General features: G+C 37.7%; 2 protein-coding genes across 2 annotated transcripts; one reads left to right on the top strand and one right to left on the bottom strand.

Annotated features, from left to right (window-relative positions):
* Positions 1 to 956: 956 nt before the first annotated feature.
* Positions 957 to 7,947, top strand: IleRS (Isoleucyl-tRNA synthetase). The gene is made up of 5 exons (XM_028304246.1): positions 957 to 1,169; positions 2,175 to 2,280; positions 2,447 to 2,648; positions 2,767 to 6,079; positions 6,994 to 7,947. The coding sequence occupies exons 1-4, from the start codon at positions 1,042 to 1,044 to the stop codon at positions 5,970 to 5,972; spliced, it is 3,642 nt and encodes a 1,213-aa protein (XP_028160047.1). The 5' UTR covers positions 957 to 1,041; the 3' UTR covers positions 5,973 to 6,079; positions 6,994 to 7,947.
* Positions 7,727 to 21,499, bottom strand: Rbcn-3A (rabconnectin-3 alpha). The gene is made up of 13 exons (XM_028304283.1): positions 21,485 to 21,499; positions 20,637 to 20,840; positions 19,698 to 19,879; positions 19,264 to 19,372; positions 18,280 to 18,342; positions 16,912 to 16,972; positions 16,472 to 16,704; positions 15,743 to 15,812; positions 15,590 to 15,664; positions 14,626 to 14,843; positions 11,015 to 11,120; positions 10,161 to 10,270; positions 7,727 to 9,754 (listed from the first exon to the last, which is right to left on the bottom strand). The coding sequence occupies exons 1-12, from the start codon at positions 21,497 to 21,499 to the stop codon at positions 10,170 to 10,172; spliced, it is 1,437 nt and encodes a 478-aa protein (XP_028160084.1). The 3' UTR covers positions 7,727 to 9,754; positions 10,161 to 10,169.
* Positions 21,500 to 24,086: the final 2,587 nt, after the last annotated feature.

Genomic DNA, 24,086 nt, shown 5'->3' with positions numbered 1-24,086 from the left:
AAGAGGTCAAAAATTTTTTGAGATTTTTTTAAATATTTTATAGAATTTTTTTCTTCCAACTACTTATTGTAAAGAAAACGTAATAACTTTTAAACTAAGCTGTATATCCTGATAAAATAAAAACAATATTAATGCTAAATAACAGGAAATACTAAAAAAATACATAAAATACACAAAAAAGGCCAACAAATAATAAAAAATTATACTTTTTGTGTTTTTTTTGTTATTTGATAAATTTCTCCAAAAAATTCCCCTATAACTGGGGTTTTTATTACTTTGTATTATTCTCTATCATATTACCTTCGTAAAACCAAAAAACGCATGTCTCTATCCCTATTACAACGTTTGCAATGACGGATTGGGCCGATGTTGCCACATGGTACCGATTTCCCGAATTGGGATTGTAATTCCCTGATTTGCCAAGACATTAAGCCTAAACGGCCGACAATTTTGTGATTTTTAATTTAACTAGGTAATCGTAGTTCAAATATATTTAATTATTTATTTGTTTAACTTCTGATTTGGTTAGTGAATTGGCTATTTCGAAGAATTTACTAGGAGATTTCAATAAGGCAATACTACAGTCCACACTAAAAAAAGAGATCGGCCCACAGAGAGCGAGATAGAGATAAGTAGGTATTTGACTCAAGTTGTTGTTCCAAGTTTGGCCTCCATTTTTATCTTTAGCTTCATGGTTTGAGCCACGAGAGTAGAGCTGTTGCCGGGGCGACTGCTCTTCCAACTGAGCTACCTACTTAGACACTGGATTATAGCTCAGTTGGAAAAGCAGTCACCCGGCAAGCGGAAGGTCGTGAGTTCAATACCCGCCTTAGGCAGTTCGATTTTTCCAAGTTATTTATGATTTTCAAATTAGTTTGAGATGCGAAAAATTTAAAATTAAATAAATCTAAGATCTTTGGCAGTCAGCGCTAGTCATCATGATGACAGTTTGACATTGACAGATAAATTGTCCTGTCAAAAGTGTCATGTGTGATGGCGTGGAGAGTTGCGGATTACGAGTAAAATTTTAAATATTTCATCATGTCGGTGAAAGTTGAAAGGGTCCCGGAAAGTATTGACTTTCCAAAAGAAGAAGAGAAAATATTAAAATTTTGGAAAGAAATCGATGCTTTCCAAAGTTGTTTGAAGCAATCCAAAAATAAACCCCGGTAAGGTTATGTTAACTTACTAAAATTACACATTGCAGTCAATTTAATAAAGGATATACTTACTAAAACGTAATTTTGCTTTAATTATGTGTATTCTGTTATGCTTGTGATTTCCCGAATCTCAAAAATCACGTCTATAGTGGTGTACATCATCTACTAACAGATGGTCTTCCAAATTAGGTTTACATGCAGCTGATAAGCTGCGGTTAAAATCTAATAGTTGTTAAGTAATATAATATGCCTTATCTGACGATACTGAATGTGTTGGTACCAAACTTTGAACTCGTTCTAGAAAGTAAACTGTTGGTCCTAGAAAAAAGTTATCTATTTTATCTGTGCCTGTATAGAGACCCGTTTTCTATATTCCAACCAAGCTTTTATTCACATAACTACACTGGTCATCACAAAAATCGGCCCACCTACGTTTTACAGGAAAACTCGTTTCTACTGACACAATCATGGTACCCCAACAATATTGGTGTTATTTGAAAGCCCAATAAATATCCTTAAAGAAAAATACATTTAATTTCCTAATAAACGATTAACATATACAATAAATGTGACTTGAAAAACTTGAAAAAAGACCTCACTTTGGGCTCACCTCTGGGATCAATTAGACCAATTTTAATGGTTATAAAACCAAATAATGATCTCACGTGTCCTCTTTAACAGATGGATAGCGATTAATTCCAACTTAACAGTTTTATAGCCATAAAAGTTGGCTCAAGCGTAACTACCTATTTTTTGAAGAAGTGACTCTGGATTCTTCTACAGACACATTTTTGGGGTAAAAACCTTTCCCTTAATGAAATGAAGTTTAGAAGTAGGCTTTTAAATGGTAATATAGTATAGTAATATTGGTGGGAAGTGGGGGATGCATACGTTTGAAAGTGCTTGTCGCGGGTGGGTCGATTTTTATGAAGACCAGTGTATTTGCTATATTAAAGTCTCACCATGTATGATTGCACCTCAAGCATTTTATAAATATTTGTTGTTCTGCCTCAGGTATTCCTTTTACGATGGACCACCATTTGCAACAGGTCTGCCTCACTATGGCCACATTCTTGCTGGAACAATCAAAGATGTTGTTACCAGATATGCTCACCAACAGGTATGTAGACTTATCTAAATTAAGACAATTTACATTTAAATAAATCAAGTTAGTAGAAGACTGATTTTAGAAATAAGTCCCAAAGTAATATATAGCAATGAGCCAATGAATGTGCAAATAAAAATGATAAAAAACAATTTATTGATGTCCACAATTTACATTTTAGGGCTATCACGTAGAAAGGCGTTTTGGTTGGGATTGCCATGGCTTGCCTGTGGAATTTGAGATTGACAAAACTTTAGGCATAAAAGGTCCTGAAGATGTGGAAAAAATGGGCATTGATAAGTACAATGCTGAATGCCGTAAAATTGTGATGAAATATGCTGATGAATGGGAAACTATCATTACAAGAATGGGGCGCTGGATTGGTAAGAGAATTCAATAGTTTCATTTTACATAATAAACACTTCTACATAAAGTCACTACAAAGATCTAATAATGGTCTATGACAGTTCTTAAAGCTTAACATTTGTTTTCTCTTTTCAGATTTCAAAAATGACTACAAAACACTGTATCCTTGGTTCATGGAATCAATTTGGTGGGTATTCAAAGAACTTTTCAATAAGGGTTTGGTGTATCAAGGAGTAAAGGTCATGCCTTACTCTACAGCCTGCTCAACTCCTCTGTCCAACTTTGAGTCAGGACAGAATTACAAAGATGTTGTTGACCCAGCTGTCGTGGTCTCATTCCCAACTGCGGAAGGGTTTTCTTTGCTAGCTTGGACAACAACCCCATGGACACTCCCAAGCAACTTAGCTCTTTGTGTCAACCCCAAACTATTATACTTGAAGGTCAAGGAAAAATCAACTGGCACATGTTATGTTCTTCAAGAGTCCAGATTCCCGGTGATTTTCAAGAATGTCGACGATTTTGAAGTCCTTGACAAATTCCTGGGTGAAAAGTTAAAAGGTACAAAATACACACCCATTTTTGACTACTTTGTTAAACAATGTCCCAATGCTTACCGCGTTTTAGTAGATTCGTATGTCACTGATGATTCTGGTACTGGAGTGGTACACCAAGCACCATACTTTGGTGAAGATGATTTCAGAGTTTGTTTAGCTGCAGGAATTGTCACTAGAGATCAGGATATCATTTGCCCAGTTGATGCAAGTGGGAAATTTACTGCACCTGTGAATGACTTTTTGGGCCAGTATGTAAAAGATGCCGATAAAAATATTATAGCTAATATCAAAGCGCGCAACCGACTGGTACAACTTGGTCAGGTAAAGCACAGCTACCCATACTGTTGGCGATCGGAGACTCCTCTTATTTACAAGGCAGTGCCATCTTGGTTTGTAAGAGTTGAACAAATGAGTCAAGATCTTTTAAAGTCTAGTGAAGCTACTTATTGGGTACCCGAATACGTAAAAGAAAAGCGATTCGGCAATTGGCTAAAGGATGCCCGAGACTGGGCTATAAGCCGCAACCGATTTTGGGGAACTCCCATTCCCTTATGGATTTCTAGTGATAAACAGGAAGTAGTTTGTGTAGGCAGCATTGCTGAGTTAGCAGCCTTAACAGGAAAAGAGATAACTGACTTGCACAGGGAAAGCATTGACCATTTGGAAATTCCATCATCACGTCCTGGACAGCCGCCATTGAAGAGGGTAAGTGAAGTGTTTGATTGCTGGTTCGAATCTGGCTCCATGCCATATGCCCAGTGCCACTACCCATTTGAAAATAAAAAAGAATTTGAAGACGTGTTCCCAGCCAATTTTATTGCTGAAGGAATAGATCAAACAAGAGGTTGGTTTTATACATTGATTGTGCTATCGACTGCACTATTTAATAAACCACCTTTCAAAAACCTGATTGCCAATGGTCTGGTTCTGGCTGCAGATGGTCAGAAAATGTCTAAAAGAAAGAAGAATTATCCAGATCCTCTGGAAGTAGTTAAGAAATACGGAGCAGATTCTTTACGACTTTACCTGATTAATTCTCCTGTCGTTAAAGCCGAGAATCTTCGATTCAAAGAAGAAGGAGTCAGAGATGTCATCAAAGATGTATTCTTGCCTTGGTACAATGCATTCCGATTTTTAATGCAAAACGTTGAAAGAATTGTACAAGAAGATAAAGTAAGTTACAAGTTCAATGAAAATGCTGTGAGAGAAAATGTCATGGATAGGTGGATCACTTCATTTACGCAATCCTTGATCAATTTCGTGAAAACTGAAATGGCCGCATATCGCCTGTACACAGTGGTTCCGAGATTGACCAAATTCATTGATCATCTCACCAACTGGTATGTAAGAATGAACAGGAAGCGACTAAAGGGCGAAGGTGGAGTTAAAGATTGTCAGGTGGCATTAGATACTCTGTTTGGTGTCCTTTTCGATATGATCAGAGTTATGGCTCCTTTTACGCCTTTCTTAGCAGAGTTGATGTACAAAACCTTACGTCAACTATTGCCTGGCGACTCTCTTGAAAGTGTGCATTATAACATGATCCCTGACCCAAAGTTGGACTTAGTCGATACAGATATTGAAAGGGCGGTACAAAGAATGCAATCCGTCATTGAGTTGGGAAGAGTCTTACGAGACAGAAAGACTATTCCCATAAAATATCCATTGCCAGAAATGATCGTCATCCACCAGGATCAGACTTACTTGAATGACGTGAAGTCTTTAGAAAAGTATGTAGTTGAAGAAATGAATGTGAAAAAAGTACAATTTACTAGTGACAAAGAAAAGTATGGTATCACTTTGAGGGCTGAGCCTGACCATAAGATACTTGGTTTGCGATTAAAGGGTGATTTCAAAGCAGTTACTCAAGCACTCAAAGATCTCAACAACAGTCAGTGTGAAAAGCTTGTGGCGGATGGTTTTATTAATCTTGTCGGCCATCGCATTGATGTTTCTGAAGTGAGAATCATTTTCCAAGCAACAGGAAATGATCAATACGAAGCTCATAGCGATAATGACGTGTTGATTCTGTTAAATGTGACTCCAGATCAAGATATGTTAGATGAAGGATTTTCAAGAGAAATAATTAACAGAGTCCAGAAACTTCGAAAGAAAGCCCATTTGGTGCCTACCGATGAAGTGGATGTTTATTATTCGGTCAATAAAGCTAGTGACATTGTGCGCATCATAAATTCTCACCGAGATTTCATTGAAAGTACCGTAAAAGCACCATTGGTACCGATAGAAAAATTGACGAAATCCAAACCGGTGGTGATTGAAGAAACGCAAGAACTGAAAGGCTCGCAGTTAAAATTGGTAATTACATGGAGGAAGGAGGTTGAGTTGCCGGCGAACCCTTGGGCTAATATTGTTCTTCAAGATATAAGTCCTCGTTTCGGTGCGTCATCTAATCAAGCTAGTATTATCTTGAAAGATAAAGATAATAAATTTATTACCATCGATAAATTATATCGCGAAGTGGAAATACTGTTTGGACTTTATGGCATCAAATTTAATTTATGGTGCGCAGGAGCAGAAGTGAAGGACACGACTGGCTTGAATACTAAAACCATTGTAGTATCCCCATCTCAGCCAAAGAAATGTGAAGCAATTACCAGCCCTTACTGCAAGTTTATCAATGTTGCTAATGGGTCTAAGACTGTTACTGTATTTTTAGAAAATCCTTTAGGTAAAGCAACATTGGATAAAGAGGGTTCTTTAGAATATATTACCAACTATTTGGGATTGAAGCTTAAAGATGTTGATAAGAGTTTATTTAAAGTTTAACTTATTTATTGCTTGATTGTATTGCTAAATGGTTCCCCCGTTGGCAGTGAATTTGAATTATCTCAGACATTTTCTGGAAATCATAAGTATTATAAATCATTCTATGATAAGGGAGAGTCCGGCAATTTGGACCAGTTTTTTTCAATCCCATTTTACACATAGTTTTCTTTTGTTTTTGCTAATGTTCATGGTATATAATTAAAGAGAAATTATTCAACTTACTATTTCATAGGTATTAATCAACATAATTGTTGTATATTTAGCACAAATCAACAAAATACGAGGTCAGAGCTTCGGTACAATTTAGCCAACCGGTTCGATAATTTGTACCTCATGGTTACTAAATTGGATTTCAATAAATTTCAAGCCTTTAAAAAAACTATGGCAAAATATTATACCATACATTCTTAACAAATTAGGTAACGAAAAGGAGCAGTAGTTAATAACATAGACAATCGATATTGTTTTACACGTTATCACGATTTTGAGTAAAAGTTTTGTAATTTCAATTATCGAGACGCACACTTGCACCTAATCTACTTTGCTAGTCTTTTGCTTTCATTTATTGTTAGTCAAACATAACTACGCTATTATAACTTCAAAATATGATTAACTAAAAAAAAATTCAAAATCCTTTGGTAAAGTTCCATACAACTTGATGTGGTACAATTTAGCCGACTAGGTGTAAAAAATATAGCTTATAAATACCGAAAAATGTTTCAAATAATTGTAATCCACACTAATTTACGCTTCTAAATAATATATTAGAAACATCCTGTGATTAAATTTAACAAAATTACAAAGTAAACATGCATTGTCAAAAGTTACTTGAAAACAATGAAAAAATAATTTTCAAAATAAAACACACGTGTTCGTTGTCACGGCAAAAACCAATTGGCTGATATTAATTGAATTTAGTTGTGTATCGCTAAGTGTTGCAATTACAGACATTCAATAAATACTTTACGAAATATAAGGGTGGTACAATTTACCCGGCGGTACAATATACCGAACTCTCCCCTACAATAATAAGTCGCTATTAGACTCATTTACAAATAGTATTTCTTTCACTGCCAACTGCTCTCGTTGTTGTTTCTCTCGGTAGTTGAAACTTTTGTCCTAACTTAACTTATTGTATCTGTTTAGCATAACGTATTTTAAATTAGATATACTTCTTAATTAATATGCGTATTATGTTATGCGTCTACACAGATTAGACCATTAGCGGTAGCCACACTATTTACTGTGGCCGCAACCAATGGCCTAATAAGATTGTACTTTTTCATACCTGTTTTACATGTGATGTTTGTCATTTTATTAGGTAGGTAGGTACATGACATGTATTCTCACGACAAATAAAACGCCAAATTCAGAGTTAACTTTTATTTTAAATGTTTCCTTTCATAAATAAAACAAAATAAGCATTAAATATGAACATTATCGACAATGTATTTATTATGTAGGTGCAGTGTGGTTTTCAAATAATTACAATAATTTATTATCCATTGAAAATTGACTTACATTGTTCAGTGTCGGCTGCCATAATAGTTTATTGTACATAAATGTAATTCTTAATTTATTTAAAACAGCCCAAATATAATAAATCGATTAGATAAAGCCTCGTTCGCATTAGGGCACAATAGAACCGTAACATGTATCGGTAAAATTTGTCCAATACAAATAATCGCGAGATGTATTGCGACTTGGGCCTGAATGCAGACGCGGTTTCAAACATATACATCTTGATACTTTCCCTGGAGATTTGGATCCAGCCAACATAACAGCCTCGGATACACAAAAGGACATAATGAACGACACGCTCAATCTACGTGACACTGGAGCGTTGCCGAGTGTCTATCATCATTCCCGCAACATTTACCTACCTGGTGTGTAATATGTTACCCCCATATTGAGAGGAAGCACACATTTATACATTCATCGCCCGTCTACATTTTGTCCTCTAGTATTTTCAAGGCATGAAATAAAATAAATGAATAAACAGACCTACATTAACTAACGGGAGTACATCACAGCTTCCACGTAAGTGGTATGATGTGACAACGAAGAGAAAACAACATAACTGGCATTATTATTATACAGTTAACAAAACCAGGTATCAGTAGGAATAATTCAACCTATTTTGCTAATCAGTAAAATATTTATTAATAGATAATACATTTATTATCATCGTTTAATAACAAACCACGGGACCAGAAACAATCATACAATTGAATACCGGTTTATTGCTGATAATTATTTTCTTCTACTTGCTTGTAATAAACAATACGGTAACACATTCCATTTAAAAGATTTATTCAACAGTTTACGTATTTAGCTAATATTCTATAGTGGATTCCAAATACGTTTTATTAAGGGTACAATTTAAACTTTGGTGGTAAAACTATATTAACCTAAAGAAACTTACTACAAATAGTCAACCAACAAAAACAAGGGAACTGATGTCTTTTAACACAGGACAGGCATAAGTAAGTACTAGGATGTGCTTGTAAGAAAAGAAAATAATTTTAGTTATGTTATGCTTGTTAGTACTGAAAGTTAATATTTATGAATGGAACGTTAATTAGCACTAGCAAAGATTATATTGATGATGGTACGTGCGTTTATTATGAAATTAAACTATATTTCCATTACATTTACTATAAATAAAAATCTCAAAACATGGAATTGTAAAAGCGAAATAAGTCTTGGCCAAAAATTTTGTTACTAAATAAGTAAATAAAAAGAGTAACAATTTAGTCAAAATTGGAATATAAGGTTGGGTCAGCCCAGTTGCTAACCCAACTTAATGAATTTAAACCATTCATTCTTGTATTTCTGATACATACAAATAACAAACATTTCTTGCCTCCCAACATCGTCGATTAAATCTTCGAAAAATAAATATCGCAGCCTCAATTTATTATTTTACTTAATACTGTCTAGAAAAGAATAATTACATTATTGCTCCAATCTAAAGAAATGCTTCAAGTTTTAATAAATAAATCGAACGAGTAATCTCGAAACATCACATTGAGATAGAGAAACACTTACGACTAACTAATCGAACGAGGTGTGCGATATTTAGGGAATATAAATACACGATACACGAAGATACAACGCCGACGAAATGTTGCGTCTCACAGCGACGTGGGTATTATTTAAACATCGTTAAACAGTTAAGCCAACAAGATTAACACATGGTACGTGAAATATAGTATGCTCGATAAATTATTTATTATGCGTCAACAAGTTACACAATAAGAGTTATTTATGCACTCACATCGTAAGCTAAGTAGAGCGCGTGCTACACGTTATCTAGGTGAAGGCTTGACGTCGCCAGCAGTCGGATTCATAAGTAACCGATCGTGTTAGTAAGATTATTGCACTTTTACAATACTAATAAATATACACTCCACATCATACAATATTCATCTACCGTCGTCTGTTAACATCAGAACAATTTAGGCCAGCCACAGCGGTGGAACCAGCTCGACTAACAGCGAGTGCAAATAAATAATTTATTATATTTATATTCATTCAACTAGGAAGATTAGATAAAAATAGCGAAGATTTCACACTAAAAATAACTAAAGATTCTTTAACATTTTAAATACATACAATATAAGATACAACATGCGCTACTCAGTGACTAGTCTAACGGCGTATAATATCCATCAATCATACTCGTAACATTTGAATAGCAACAACGATAAATACATCACAAGGGGACCAAGCGGGCGCCCGTCCGGCATTATGCTCTCTCCCGTCTACTTCCCACCTACCTGCAAAATACATGATCAAGATTAATAATGTTGTAAAAAATAAAAAATAATTACTGTGACTACAGCGATGTATTTTATCTATTGTAAAATTTCCGAATTAGTAAATATCTGAACGTCTTCGCTCACGCTACAAATTCTTAATCCGATTTACCAACGGTCATCAAGTCTGTCTTTCTGTGACAAACTAAATTTCAATAAGGCGAAGCCGCGCGCGGGTAAATGTTGCTTTTACTTTTATTGTTCACCTTTTTTTAAGAGGAAATGCTTTGTGCATATCCCAGGCTGCAGGGGCAGCCAGGGGTTATGGTGGGACAGGGCGGGGTCTATCCACTAAAACCTCATGGAATCTTCTCCTAACGGTGCACACAGGGCTTAAAGACAACGGGTAAGAACAGTAATAACTCACGGTGCGTGCTCAATACTGCGCATGGTGTAGCGGCGGCGCGTCACGCTCAGGCAGCTTGCGCACCTTCATCGTGCCGTCCGCGCCACACGAGAACAGGCGCCCCGCGTTATCTGCACAACAAACACAAAATGTACTAATCTATACTAATATTACAAATACGAAAGTAACTCTGTCTGTCTGTCTCGCTTTCACGCGTAATACACTGAACCGATTTTGATGAAATTTGTTATAGAGATAGTTTGAAACCCGGGAAAGGACATACGATAGTTTTTATCCCGGTTTTTGAAAGATTTTCTGTGACGGATGAAATTCCACGCGGGCGAAGCCGCGGGCGGAAAGCTAGTGTCTTCTAAAGGCACAACTTTTCAAAACCCCAGCCCTCAATAATAATGACGTCATTATTGTGCACTCAGTGTCAAATAGTTCGTGACACCCAAAGTGGCCAGAGTTCACAATTTTTTTTATCCACTACGATGAAGCTCTTGGCCTGTATCTCACCTGATGGTAAGTGATGATCAGGCCGAAGGTGGACAATACAACCTTATTGCACAAAGACGTATTGTGAACTTATTGGCTATTTTGGGTGTCAAAAAATATAAGAGGCTGACTGTATGTTAAAATGTCAACTGACTATAGAGTCATCAACTACCGTATCGCATCTTGTGCCAGATACATGTTGCGATAAAATGTGCCCCAACCTGAGATTTCATCAAGCCTTTTAGGGCTTTTAGCATTTTTTAAGCCTATAATTGTAAAAAATCTGTAAATAAGTTCTAAATAAAACAAACTGAGCAAGAGAACCAAATCAATACCAAATTGAAATGCTGACTGAATGCTATTTATTTCAAACTTACCAATGTGTATCTGAGTGACACCTTGCCCGATGTGCTTGAAGAAAGAGCTACGTGCGTGTTCTCCGGCGAAAGTGTGTAGCAGTTGATGTGTTGCCAACGAAAACACCTGCAAAAGAATTTTTATAATGTTAATAATGGCAAAAAATAATGTCAAAGTAAAGTTAAAAATCATGTTTATAGGATCACTTTGAAAATCTAGCAGTATTTTTAATGTATGATTTCTATTATGTATTTTTTGTAGTCCACAAATTGCCTTAATAGACAGGTCAATTAATTCTGTTGTTTTCCGAATATAATAAAAAAAATCTATCTTCGCCCTCGAGTAAGTGAGCTTAATTTTGATCTATTTTGTCCGGACCATACCAAAAGTTAAAATNAAATAAATAAAAATTAATTACATAATGATTACTCATAAAATCACTAGCAACCACATAACCATTTGATATAGTTAGACTTTAGACTACAGCTTGATATTAAATAAAAATATTAATGAATTATCTAGAAATAACACACTGTACATACCTTTACCTACTCATTTAACTTTCACATTAATTTAGCATTTTGGCTAATCTCCATTTCCTAAACAGAAAACAATGACAAAAAACGTTTAATGCATGCAATCCCATGTTATAATTCATGTATTTTTAGTTTTTTTATAATTTACATTGTAAAAAAAATTATTAAAAATAAGAAGGAAATTGAATAAAGAGATAATAATAATAATATAAGCCTTTATTCAGACATACAGAGTTTAAAATTGATTGAGTTTAATATTATTCTAATTGACACGTCTTGTCTGTGTGCCTTTTTTGGCAAAGGCCTCCTCCAACTGTTTCCACTGATATAAAACCGATGACTGTACCTACTTGATATAAAACCACACTTAACAGCTTTGGCGCATATAACTTCTACAGATATAAACTGTATAGATAACACTGTCGCTTAACTTCAAACTCGGATAAATCCACTCTACACTGTTCGGAGATATTTAATAAAAAGTGTTTATAGTCTTATTTTCATGAATTAAAAGGCAGTTTTTTTTTTTATTATGGCACTACTATTGAAATAAATGATCCTGTTTATTCATTTCAGTATTTTAATCACGCATTCTCCCAAAAATTTAATATTTAGTTTGGATTTACCTTCATTTGATATAATGGAATGCAATTTATCCAACTTTGAAAAAACGCAATGAGGATTTATCTAATTTTGATTTAATAGATTCGGATTTATCTAGTTATGAAAAAACACGATTAGAGCTAGGGATGTGGTAGCACATGTGGTAGTGACGAAATCACGGTATACCTACCATCGACAGTCAAATTAGTAGCAACAAACTGAATAGAATAATAAAACAAAATAGGAAAATCTAGTTTTTATTTTATAAAAATGGGAAGTACCCAATTTAATAATTTTAAACAAAATTCAATATTTCTTCAGTCATCTTCTTCAATTTCTTCTTCGTGAATTGGTCGCCCAATCACATTTTCAATATTAAGTATTTTTTATAATATTTCAATTCAACCAACAATGCCCATTATGCCCAATTGGCTAAAGTGCGTTTCCAGCCCCTAACTTAAAGGAAAAAAAATGTTAGTTTATAATAAATCATTTAGTTAAATAGATCAATATTTTATTTCACATAATTACACTTACAAATTTATTATATTTAGCAAAAAACTGCAAAACATATCCAGACGACCCAACTCCACAAAGCACGTCTTATATTCTAAAACTTACATGATCATACCTACACAAATTTGATCGGAGAAATAAATGTACCTACTCAATATTAGGTATATCATAAACATACTTATGTCAAAAATATTCTGTAACAATAGAAGGACAAAATAATAATCGAAAATGGTTAACACATCACTAGTGCCAACTCTAAATTCCAAACGACACACAGGGATAGGTATTTCAAATTTACCGAGTTTTCGCTCTTTCCTCTTTCTTATGGCGAACTTTTATATTAAGCCGCTTGCGGGCTTTAGTTGGTGACACAATTTTAATATAATTATCCATGGGAACTGTCTGAATATCGCAAAGAAACGATAAAAAGCGGGAGCGCATGGTGCCACTGGTCGCTGAGTTTTCGTCAACTGGCGGCCATGTTGAAGAAACGCAATTACCTGATTGGCTCTCATGGACTTAGCTACGTTTGAAAAAAAATGTCTCATGGATCTATCTCTCTTAGATAAAATATTACGACTTTAACGGCTTATTTCTCAAGAACCACGCTGATTTATACACGNGGCAAGATAGAAATGGGTCTATAATTGCCAGGGTCGGTTTTACTACCAGACTTAAATAATGGCATTAGTCTACTATGTTTCATGAGGTCGGGGAAGATTCCCTTCTCTATGCAATTATTGAATATTATCGCTAACTGTGGGGAAATTATATCAATAATGTGTTTGACTATCTTGACAGAGATGCCCCAGATATCAGTTGTACTCTTTACATTTAAAAGATTAAAAGTTTTAGTGATATCTAAAGGAGTAATATGTTTAAAAGAGAAGTGCGAGTCACAGGGTGTCACGTGGGCTTTCAATATTTCTTCAGCCTCGGAGGGAGATGACTTTAAGTTGGCAGTTGTTGCTGAAGCTATATTACCAAAAAATTTATCAAAAGCTTCTGCTACATCTTTATCTGCAGATATCAAATTATCGTGAACTTTGAGAGAAAAGTCATTATCTCTTGGTTTTAGTTTACCAGTCTCTCGGTTGATAACATTCCAAGTTTCTTTTATTTTATTACTGGCGTTCCCTATCTTGTCCCGAATATAAAAAGACTTAGCCATGAAGCAAACTTTCTTAAAAAATTTTGAATACTTTTTTACATGCTCAAGAAAAGATATACTATTATTATACTTGTTCATGCCATAAAGTTCATATAACGTATTTCGACTTTTGTATATTAAGCCGCTTGCGGGCTTTACTTGGTGACACAATTTTAATATAATTATCCATGGGAACTGTCTGAATATCGCAAATAAACGATAAAAAGCGGGAGCGCATGGTGCCACTGGTCGCTGAGTTTTCGTCAACTGGCGGCCATGTTGAAGAAACGCAATTACCTGATTGGCTCTCATGGACTTAGCTACGTTTGAAAAAAAATGTCTCATGGATCTATCTGTCTTAGATAAAATATTACGACTTTAACGGCTTATTTCTCAAGAACCACGCTGATTTATACACGACTGATAAAAATGTTTAAAACATATTTTTTTTCTCTTTCATTTGACACCAAAATCTCAAAAAATCTTAGAATTGGATTTATCCGAGTTTGAAGTTAAGCGACACAAATTCAAATCAAAATTATCTTTATTTGTTTAGACTATTTAAATTAGTACTTACAAATCGTCAAATGCTCTTAAGGAGCCTATACATGTCTAATTCTTTTTTGCCCTACCAGCGCTTCGAGACAAACATTTAGCAAGTGCTGAGAAGAAGCGCCGCAATAAACTCAGTCACCACCGTCTGCCGGTTTAAAAATATAAAAAAAGTAGGAAGTTACAATATTCAGAAGAAAGTTACTTACCACGTTAGGAGTAGCCACTCGCACACATCCTACGAAACATAGAATTTATATGTGTGACTTCATACCTTGATGTCTCCATCAGCGGCTCCGATCGCATACATGTCCTCCCTCGGCGCGAGCGCGACGCACTTGATGGGCGCGTGGTGCGCGTGCAGCTTGTGGCGGGGCGCGCGCGCGCGCAGGTCCCACACCAGCACGTCGCCGCGCCGCCCACAAGACACCAGCGCGCCGCCCGCGCCCGCCCAAGCGACACACGCTGCGCCGCCCTCGTGGCACGTCCACGCTAAGTGATTTAAAGTCTCGATTTAACAAACGAAAGGTTTGAGAACCGCTGGAATAGACTAATGAGGGCTATCGTTTTTATACTTAACAGTTGGCACCCCTGCCGATTGACAGGACCTTACTCTACAGTGGCGCCATCTTGATGAGTGCAAATGCGATAGTCCTCCTACCACTTTAGCGCTCACAAGTTGGCGCCACTGTCTTCGCTACTAGCAAGTGACAGGACCTTACTCTACAGTGGCGCTAACTGGTGAGCGCTAAAACGATAGCCCTCATTGGGAGCATTCGCAGGAACGTAACATTACAATATAATGCTCAATCATCACGTTTTTTACATCACGTGGAAATGTTTATCTCTCAGGTTAGAAAGTAACGGTCCCAGAACCCTGGGAATACACTAGAGGGCTATCATTTTGCCCTAACAAGTTGGCGCTAATGTAGAGTAAGTGAGGCCCTATCACTTGCTAGTGACTAAGATAGTAACATCAACTGGTGAGCACTGAAGCGGTAGGACTATCGCATTTTCCCTCTCCAGGATGACGCCACTGCAGATTAAAGACCTGTTACTTGCCAGAAGTGCAAACTGTTAAATTTAAAAACAATAGCCCTCATTGCAAGCATACGAAGAAGACTGGAACCTGATTGCTAGAATGCCAAAAAATCAACAAACGTTTGATTTTCGCGAAGGTTGCATAGGTTGCCTAACGAGTATTTCACAAATAAAAACAAAATAAAAAATAAACTTACAAACGACAAGGGCCTTCTTTATGGGCATCAAAGTGTCCCAGATGGCAACGTTCTTGCTCTCGGAACTGTGTCCAGCTGAAACAACATTTTCAACATTAACATTTTAACATCGAACCAAAGACATTACTTTGTGAACAACACAAAACTACTGACCTGTCGCAACCAAACTGCAGGAGCCCAGGAATACGAAGTCGCTGATTCCTTTACTATGGCATTGGTGAGTCTGAAAACCAAAGTTTATGAAGAATAAAACTCTATATGTATTAAAACAAAACATGAGCAATTAATGAAGCTGAAACGATACGATGATTGCGCGTCAGCGGTATCGTCTACTCAGGCCTTTAGATTATACAGGACGCGTCACATAAAAAGCGTTCTGTTTGAGGCTAATCCTGCGCATTAGACGATTAATCGATCTAACGTAACTCGGGTCTCATGGTATTGGGCATCTCTATTGTGACAAGGTAGTCACCGTCACTGCTCAGTTTTGCAGCACACTTTTCTTAATAATTGACGATTCTTATTATGTTTATCAACTCACGAAGAAAGGTCTCGGCGACGCATGCACCTGTCCCGCGTGGCTGTTTGCCGGGGGATGCAGCTACCACATCGCCAGGTTGCCGTCGGCGTCGCCGGCCGCGAACTTATTCCAGTAGGCGCTGAAGCGCACGCACGTGACTTTAAAGACTATAATATGTTAAATAACTCACGAAGAAAGGCCTCGGCGACGCGTGCGCCTGTCCCGCGTGGCTGTTAGCCGGTGGATGCAGCTGCCACATGGCCAGATTGCCGTCAGCGTCGGCGGCCGCGAACTTATTCCCGTAGTCGCTGAAGCGCACGCGCGTGACTTTGTCGACTCTAATATTATGTTAAATAACTCACGAAGAAAGGTCTCGGCGACGCGTGCGCCTGTCCCGCGTGGCTGTTAGCCGGTGGATGCAGCTGCCACATGGCCAGATTGCCGTCAGCGTCGGCGGCCGCGAACTTATTCCCGTAGTCGCTGAAGCGCACGCGCGTGACTTTGGCGAAGGCCCCGGGAGCGCGCGGCGACCACACGCACGAGCCGTGGCCCCACTCCCAGAGTTGGACCGAGCCGTCAGCACCACCGGTTAGATCTGGGCAAATATTTTACATGTCAATGTCAAAATCAGCTTACTGCTCGATATAAGCCTTGTCCAAAGCATCGAGCCCAATCTTGACATTAGTGACATCTTAAGTTATTTTACTGTTGGATCTCTTGACTGATCTTTGCTAATATTCTTGACCAACTTTGTTTTCCTGTGAGGGTGTGACTGAAAAGAAACTTTCGTGTTTCAACTTACACAATGGTTGCGAAGGATGAGCTGCCATTCGTTTGATGTTGTCAATTTTGTGTTTCAGCACCTATGCATTAAATATTTATATTAGTCCACGGAAAATAATATTGGAATCTAGACCGACTGAACCAAAATATCTACATAAAGTATTAACTAAACATTTAACAGAACATGCTTCACAAGGCAGGCGACATATACACATACACGTAGCAAACAGATTTCGAGCTTTTACAAGGAAATATGGTTTTTAATTAACTATAAACCTAAAACAACAAAAGGCCGTCTCCACAAAATAATCGAATACTACAATGAACAAATTCACGACATAAATAAAATAAATCTCACTTGCTCTACGAGGAAGTAAATCAATGGAAAAGAAAGGAACCAAAACTGGTACGTAAAAGATGCGCCTGGTGAACAGAAAGGGCTGGTTCTATAAAAGAGAACAAGAAACAAAAATGTAAAATAAAGAAACGGTCGGCTAACAACGATTACAAATAAAAAGTGAACATCGAGCTGAAAAACAAAAGTTGGTGCGGATCACTGGTTTAGGAAGTGACATGTAACATGGTGGGGGTGAGGGTTGTCACTGACCGGTTTCATGAGAAGTTTCGAGCGGTGCAGCACCAGGCGACAGTATTTCGGGTCGTGGCAACCCGGGAACTGCAGGCCCTTCACCTGCGACCAACATTTGGTTACGCCGCGCACATAGTGGGTCACAGTGCAAGTGATGTCATGACACGTGTTCATAGAAACAATTCCTAAAAACCTACGGAACTTTTCCTTACGAAATTGATCCTATATTAATTAACCTATTAGATAAAAAAAACAGCTTTTTCGGTATTTAATCAGTCCTTGATAGTAATAAGAGAGGATTTAGAAGCGCGAGCGAAGCGCTGCGAGGCACAACGCAAACACGAGACAACGAACGTACACAATACCCACACCTTAAAAAACCCGGCAATCGCTGAACGAATAAATGCATTCCTATTCTAATAAACCATCTTAACTTTCAAGACAACAATAAAAAGTAATAAACTCTTAGATTATGTTCTCGTATCTCTCCCCTCCACCATATAGTTCGTGCCATCATATCCATGCTTAAAAGACCTTTTGATATTTGTATATGCTGTTGTCAGCATCAATGAGAGAATTGAGAATCAACATTTCGTTTAATGAGACAGTGTCGGTTAATTTATGACATTACAGGCCCATAAATTAGAATAATTGGAAAGATAAATGTCAATTTCATTTGCCTTATAGCTGAAAGAATTGCGTTTCCGTCTACCTTGTTTTCTATGAAAAGTTATAAAAAGGCATTTATTCATCCAGCTAGCCCATCAGTTAGTGCATTAGTTACGATCGTCCACATACTGTGTGCACAAAGGCTTCGTGTCCAATCGGGACCGAGATCGACGCGCTCGAACGCCGCTCGTGCTGTGGATAGCATCGTCACGACAGTTAATCCGCTTACCAGCTACGTTACCACCGTATTAACACCTCTGGCTTTTGTGTTAGCTTATAAAGGTGTTATAAGTTAGAGATTATTGTGATATTCAGATTATTGAACCTGTATGTATTAGATCCATGATTCAATAAATTGCCCCTTTAACATTAATACAAGGGTTATTTACGACGATTAATTAGTTACCCATTTTATGACAGATTAGTAAGGAATAATTATTAACATGGTTAAAAATATTAATTAAATTAATACATACATACATATTGTATAGGATAATTTGAAATGTACATACCTAAATAAATAAACCATACGAGAGATAAGAGTAATAAGTATCTCATTTTATACATGCATATTTATAAAGTGTAAAGGATTTTATATTTCAAGTTGTATTGTAATTTAACAATATATTGTTAATAGTTTATGAGCGTTTAATATACGTATTTACGGGCGTATAATTGTGTATGTTAAACCGATGTGTATAATGTACATTATGCAGTGTGCGTATATTATGTGTGCTAAATTCGCATTTTTTATGGGATAGTTTTTTGTTTTATGTGTGTAAATCATGTGTATAATGTCTTTATTTGTGCTCCTACGGAACATTCGTACATTTGTATTATGAATTCTATGTATAGCTGCATATGTATACGTGTGAACATGTGTGTGTAGTCTGGTCTGTGAGCACGTAGAATTTTGTTCAATGACCCCAAGCTACCCATCCTTATCGCTCGAGCGTAATTATGTTGCTGTCGCGCTCACTGCGGACGCCCGTCGCACAGTCGCGACAGCAATATAATTACGCGCGAGCGATAAGGATGAGTAGCTTGGGGTCATTGGGCAAAATTCTACGGGCTCACAGACCGGGCTTTAGTATGAACGTAAGCAATACTCACGACACTAGCGCCGCGGCCGGTTTGGCTGGCCATGCCGATGGGTACTTGCGGCGCGTTGGGGTTCAGCGGCGAACTGTTACCCGTGCCGGGCACTGAACCGTTGTTGGGCCTGAGTGAGTTACGATATTTTATTAATTAGACTATTTCCGTCTTTAAATCTGTACTTAAATACCTAGTACAGCCCTTGTACGTATATAGGAAGACGTAGCGTGGGCAGGCCTCTTACTAGGTGGACCGACGATCTGGTGAAGGTCGCGGGAGGTGCCTGGATGCGAGCGGCGCAGGACCGGTCTTTGTGGAAATCCTTGGGGGGGGCCTTTGTCCAGCAGTGGACGTCATTTGGCTGAAACGAACGAGGATTACTCTAAGCTTGACGTTTCGGCTGTGGTGGCAAGCAGACTAGTCATTTACTTTTGTCAGTATACATCACTTACTTGTCCTGGTGTTGGATGAGCAGGAAGCCGGTATCTGGTAATGTAGCGGGGTCTGTGCCCAGTCCCATGAGGTCTACGTCGCATTCGTCCTCCGACCAGCTGACTCCTCCACGCAACAGCAGGGACACATCCATCTCTTGGACTTCGCGGGCTGTCGCGACAGCTAGGAGGCCACCGCCAACCTATAACATATTATAGTAAATTGTAATCGAAGCACATGATGTCGTGCCCTGCCTGCCCAAACAACTGCACGCAGGAAGATTTAATGAAGACTAGTGACAACGCCATTCTTGTGGCGGAGTTTTGGGCCGACGCGACGGTGTGTAGGTTTGTTGTCGACACGACAAGAAGAAGAAAATAGTAATTTGTTGTCAAAAAAGATTTAGTACAAAAACCTACATCTAAAAAAAGTGTAAGTGACTCTTTCTTTAAAAAATGTTAAAGCTGATTTGTAGGAAGTCACAACATACAACCTGCATGCCTAAGATGCGCGATAAGCTGTTATCACGGCATTTTATCGATTTTTCCCATACATTTTGACGTCGATAAAAGTTATCACGGCGCGCATCTTAGGCCTACAGTTCGGGTAAACTGCGCACCTGGCAGCCGTGACGTCACATCGATGCTCTAGTACAGACGAGACGAACGTGCGGAGTTGTGGGGTTAACTGGTAGTAATAGTTGCATTCCAGCGAGGTGAGCAGTTAGCTCGCTCGGATTGTAGTATAGTATCCCGCTATAGCTTGCTCTATTGAGGCACAAGGTGTTGCGAGCGCGCGGAGAACACTACTCCTTGTGGTTGTCGCTGATTATCACAACCATCTCACAAGTCCCACTACAAATGAGACTATTCCCACCTCTCGTTCTCACCGCTGCAACTCCTGTATAGCCAGCATCTACAGCATGACCGCCAATAAATTCTAGTTCCACTACAACTCACCCGGTTGAGGCAGAAGGCGGCGATGGAGTCCTGCTCCTTGTGGATGATTCGCACGGGGCTATACATGTCGTCATCGCGGCGTGTAGGCGCTCCGCCCGGTCGTGTCTCACCCACGCCTTCCGCCACCGATTGAGCGCGTCGCCGGGAGAATACCGCGCGGATGAATAGGTCCTGTATAGCAATGACGTCGAAAATTATACACTTCTGTAGGTACACATTAATCAGAGTAATAAATTAACTTTATGAATGAACAGAGCGTATTGAGTAGCGTCCTGCGTTCCCACATCATTGCCCAATACAATCAATAATAGAAAACAATAGTTATACTGTTCCTTATATGTGTCGGCGGCTGAGCCCGCCAGTTTTATTTTAGTCGCAAATACATCTTTAAAGAAATCACATGTTTTACTGTTCCAACCTTCTGACGTGCGTTTTGTGGACTTAACTTATAAAGTGGACAACAACAATAATATACCTGAACATAACTATATTATATAGTAACATATTACGTAAATTGATATTTTAACGTTGNATGTTGCCTGGGTCAAAAAGCAAGAGTTTTAATTAGTCCGTCAGTTAACTTATCAAAAAATACTCTACACGTATTTTTCACTTTTTCAAACTAATGAAAATTTAAAGAGATAAAGCGCCCCAAAGTTCATAAGAAGAGGCCCGTGACGTCAACGCTTGCTTAAAAATGCCGCACGTTGTGACGTCGTGCGCAACTTCAACGCACCATAACTATGTAATTATTTGTTAGATTGACAAATAAAAATATATGTGTCCAATATTTTTTGATATTAAACATTACGGACTAAAAAAATTTTTTTAGGCAACTAGCCTATTACCTGATTGGCTCTCATGGACTTAGCTACGTTTGAAAAAAAATTACTCATGGATCTATCTGTCTTAGATAAAATATTACGACTTTAACGGCTTATTTCTCAAGAACCACGCTGATTTATACACGACTGATAAAAATGTTTAAAACATTTTTTTTTTCTCTTTCATTTGACACCAAAATCTCAAAAAATCTTAGAATTGGATTTATCCGAGTTTGAAGTTAAGCGACTCTTAGATTGCTTTTCCTGTCATACCGATTGCCGCCACACCAACAGTTTCGCTCGCTTCAAAGTCAGCGTGCCACGCCCACAGATCTCGAATTCTCGAGAGTCTTTAAAGAAGAAAATCAGCATGGGCAAAATAGCACGATGTCTGTCTTGCGGCTCAAGTGTACATGCTGTTATCGAAATATTTTGCACATAGTGATATGAGCATGTGCAAAAGTAAAATCCAAATTCTTTATTGCTAATCCACACCTTACATAGGATCTTAAAAAAAAATGTTACGGTAAGATTTTCACATCAAGCCTTCAAACCTGTGCCCTACCCTCTTACACCGGTATCTTATGTACATTCAGCGTCAAAAAGTTCCGTGACATCCAAAGTAGGCAAAAAGTTCCGTGACATCCAAAGTAGGCAAAAAGTACGCAACACGCAAGTTTTTGGCCACTTTGAGTGTCACAACACAACACGAACTATATGACGCCGACTACACCTAGTCGTCGTAATTGATGCTATTTTTCAATAAAAATTGTACACTTATTTAGAAGAGATTATTGCCATCATTTCCGCCAGTTGCAAACCTGTTTAAAAATGTAAGATATTATGCAAATTGCATATTACATACGCCATCAAAAAGGGCACATGTGGTAATCTAAACGCTATTACATAGAAGAGGTGTGGTCATGTAGTCTCTCAGTTAGAAAATAAAAGGTAAATCATACCGTGGCTGGTGTGTATTATGATTTCTCAATAAAAAACAAGGAAATAGCTCTTAGCTCATAGCTATAATTCATTAATATTTTGCTCATCATCCTATAATCACTCTGATTAGCTGATTGATGTCATCATCCTATTCATTAAATTCACTACAATGATGTTACCTTCGTTACCATATTATACTTAAGCATATAAAGACAGGAAAGAAGTGAAAAACTTGAGTTTTTCGTCCTAAATCCTAACTATCAGAAGATATAATTTTCCACGACAAATATCATCCAGTTTATATGCGATTTCAGTGGACCAGTGAACTTTCTGTTTTGCGATTGCCAAACTCCGAAGCAAGAGTGTGAATCGCCACACACATGCGATTGTGAAATAAGCGCGTTCACCCACGACGCGACTAATCGCATGGTAAACGTTAAAGAAAGGGCCTTGAATTTCCCAGTGAAACTGTGCTGTCCTATTTTTGGAATCAAGAGGTATTTTGTACAAATGTCCATCACCCACCATGTTATTAACGCAATTTAACAATATACCTACTTATATGTACAGCTTAACGAAAAGGGGAACAAAATTAAAAAAAAAACATTTCCTCTCACATAGGACTGCTTCCTACTTTGTCCTACTAAAATCTTTTTATAAAGGCCGTAGAAAAAAAGATGGTGAACAATAGTTTTATACTATATTTCAATATGTACTTATTTAGCCTTGTGTCATTTAAGTTTACGGCAAAAATACGAGGTAGTTAGTAACCAAGTAAAAAATTTAAATTGATGTAAAAAAAACTAAGCAAAAACATCGCATTATTCTCGCTTTTTGTGTCTAACATTTTTAACGCTAGTCGCGATTCTGTGGCGGCCAAGAATTTACAATGTTGCGGAATCGGATATGAGCGGTTTATAAATAGCTTTATTTGGCACCAACATCCTCATGTTTATGAAAGTAATGCGAAATAAAAATCCACGCTTATCTAAAACATATTAGGTAGACTTAGGGCCGTTTTCACCATCAATCCCTAATTTTTAAGTGACCCCTATGTAAACAAAATTCATATTATCCGTCATCATAGGGGTCACTTAAAAATTAGGTATTGATGGTGAAAACGGGCATTACTATACTCTTTACCTGGTCTAGGCCTTAGGTTCTTTTCAGTGGTGGAATATTCTATAAATCGCTTCACAACAATTGGGAAGTACTAGAGTAACAATAATACCTAACTAATGCCAAATATCGCATAGTGGACATCATTAACAAACTGTAGGCAGCAAGAATAAATCACCATGGTGCACACACAAAAAAATAATACAAAGAATCGCATGTGTATCCATTAGAGTAGGCGCACACCGTTGATTTTTCGTCGGCCGATAGTTTAGTCGGGCTGTTGATCAGTATGGGCATGTATGGGAGTGCGCACACTACGCCGATTCTTCATACAATTTAAAATCGGGCACAACTATCGGCCAACTAAAAATCAACGGTGTGCGCCGCCTACTCTTAGTTGGAACTTATTTTTTACAATTCTTTACTGGGTCCTTAGACAGAACAGCTGGCTTGGTCATCATTATCAGGTCAATTAGTCTCCACTTCAGGAGCACGGCCTTCTAAATTACCAGAGACAAATTGAGAATGTGGTCTATACTCCCCACCATTGCTTCATTATTATCAT

The sequence above is a fragment of the Ostrinia furnacalis genome, unplaced genomic scaffold (assembly GCF_004193835.3).
Source record: "Ostrinia furnacalis isolate ACB-3 unplaced genomic scaffold, ASM419383v2 OfSCF1409, whole genome shotgun sequence".
Taxonomy (NCBI): domain Eukaryota; kingdom Metazoa; phylum Arthropoda; class Insecta; order Lepidoptera; family Crambidae; genus Ostrinia; species Ostrinia furnacalis.
The sequence above is the reverse complement of the archived record's forward strand: the minus strand, read 5'-3'. Positions and strand labels throughout refer to the sequence as shown.

What these genes read in the sequence shown, in the direction of transcription:
- IleRS (XM_028304246.1), top strand. Translation starts at nt 1,042, where the DNA reads ATGTCGGTGAAAGTTGAAAGGGTCCCGGAAAGTATTGACTTTCCAAAA. An exon ending in CAATCCAAAAATAAACCCCG is followed by an intron (nt 1,170 to 2,174) that starts GTAAGGTTATGT and finishes GTTCTGCCTCAG; the next exon opens with GTATTCCTTTTACGATGGAC. An exon ending in AAGAATGGGGCGCTGGATTG is followed by an intron (nt 2,649 to 2,766) that starts GTAAGAGAATTC and finishes TTCTCTTTTCAG; the next exon opens with ATTTCAAAAATGACTACAAA.
- Rbcn-3A (XM_028304283.1), bottom strand. An exon ending in ACGAAGCCTTTGTGCACACA is followed by an intron (nt 16,973 to 18,279) that starts GTATGTGGACGA and finishes TTTAATGCATAG; the next exon opens with GTGCTGAAACACAAAATTGA. An exon ending in TGTCACTCAGATACACATTG is followed by an intron (nt 10,271 to 11,014) that starts GTAAGTTTGAAA and finishes TTTGTTGTGCAG; the next exon opens with ATAACGCGGGGCGCCTGTTC.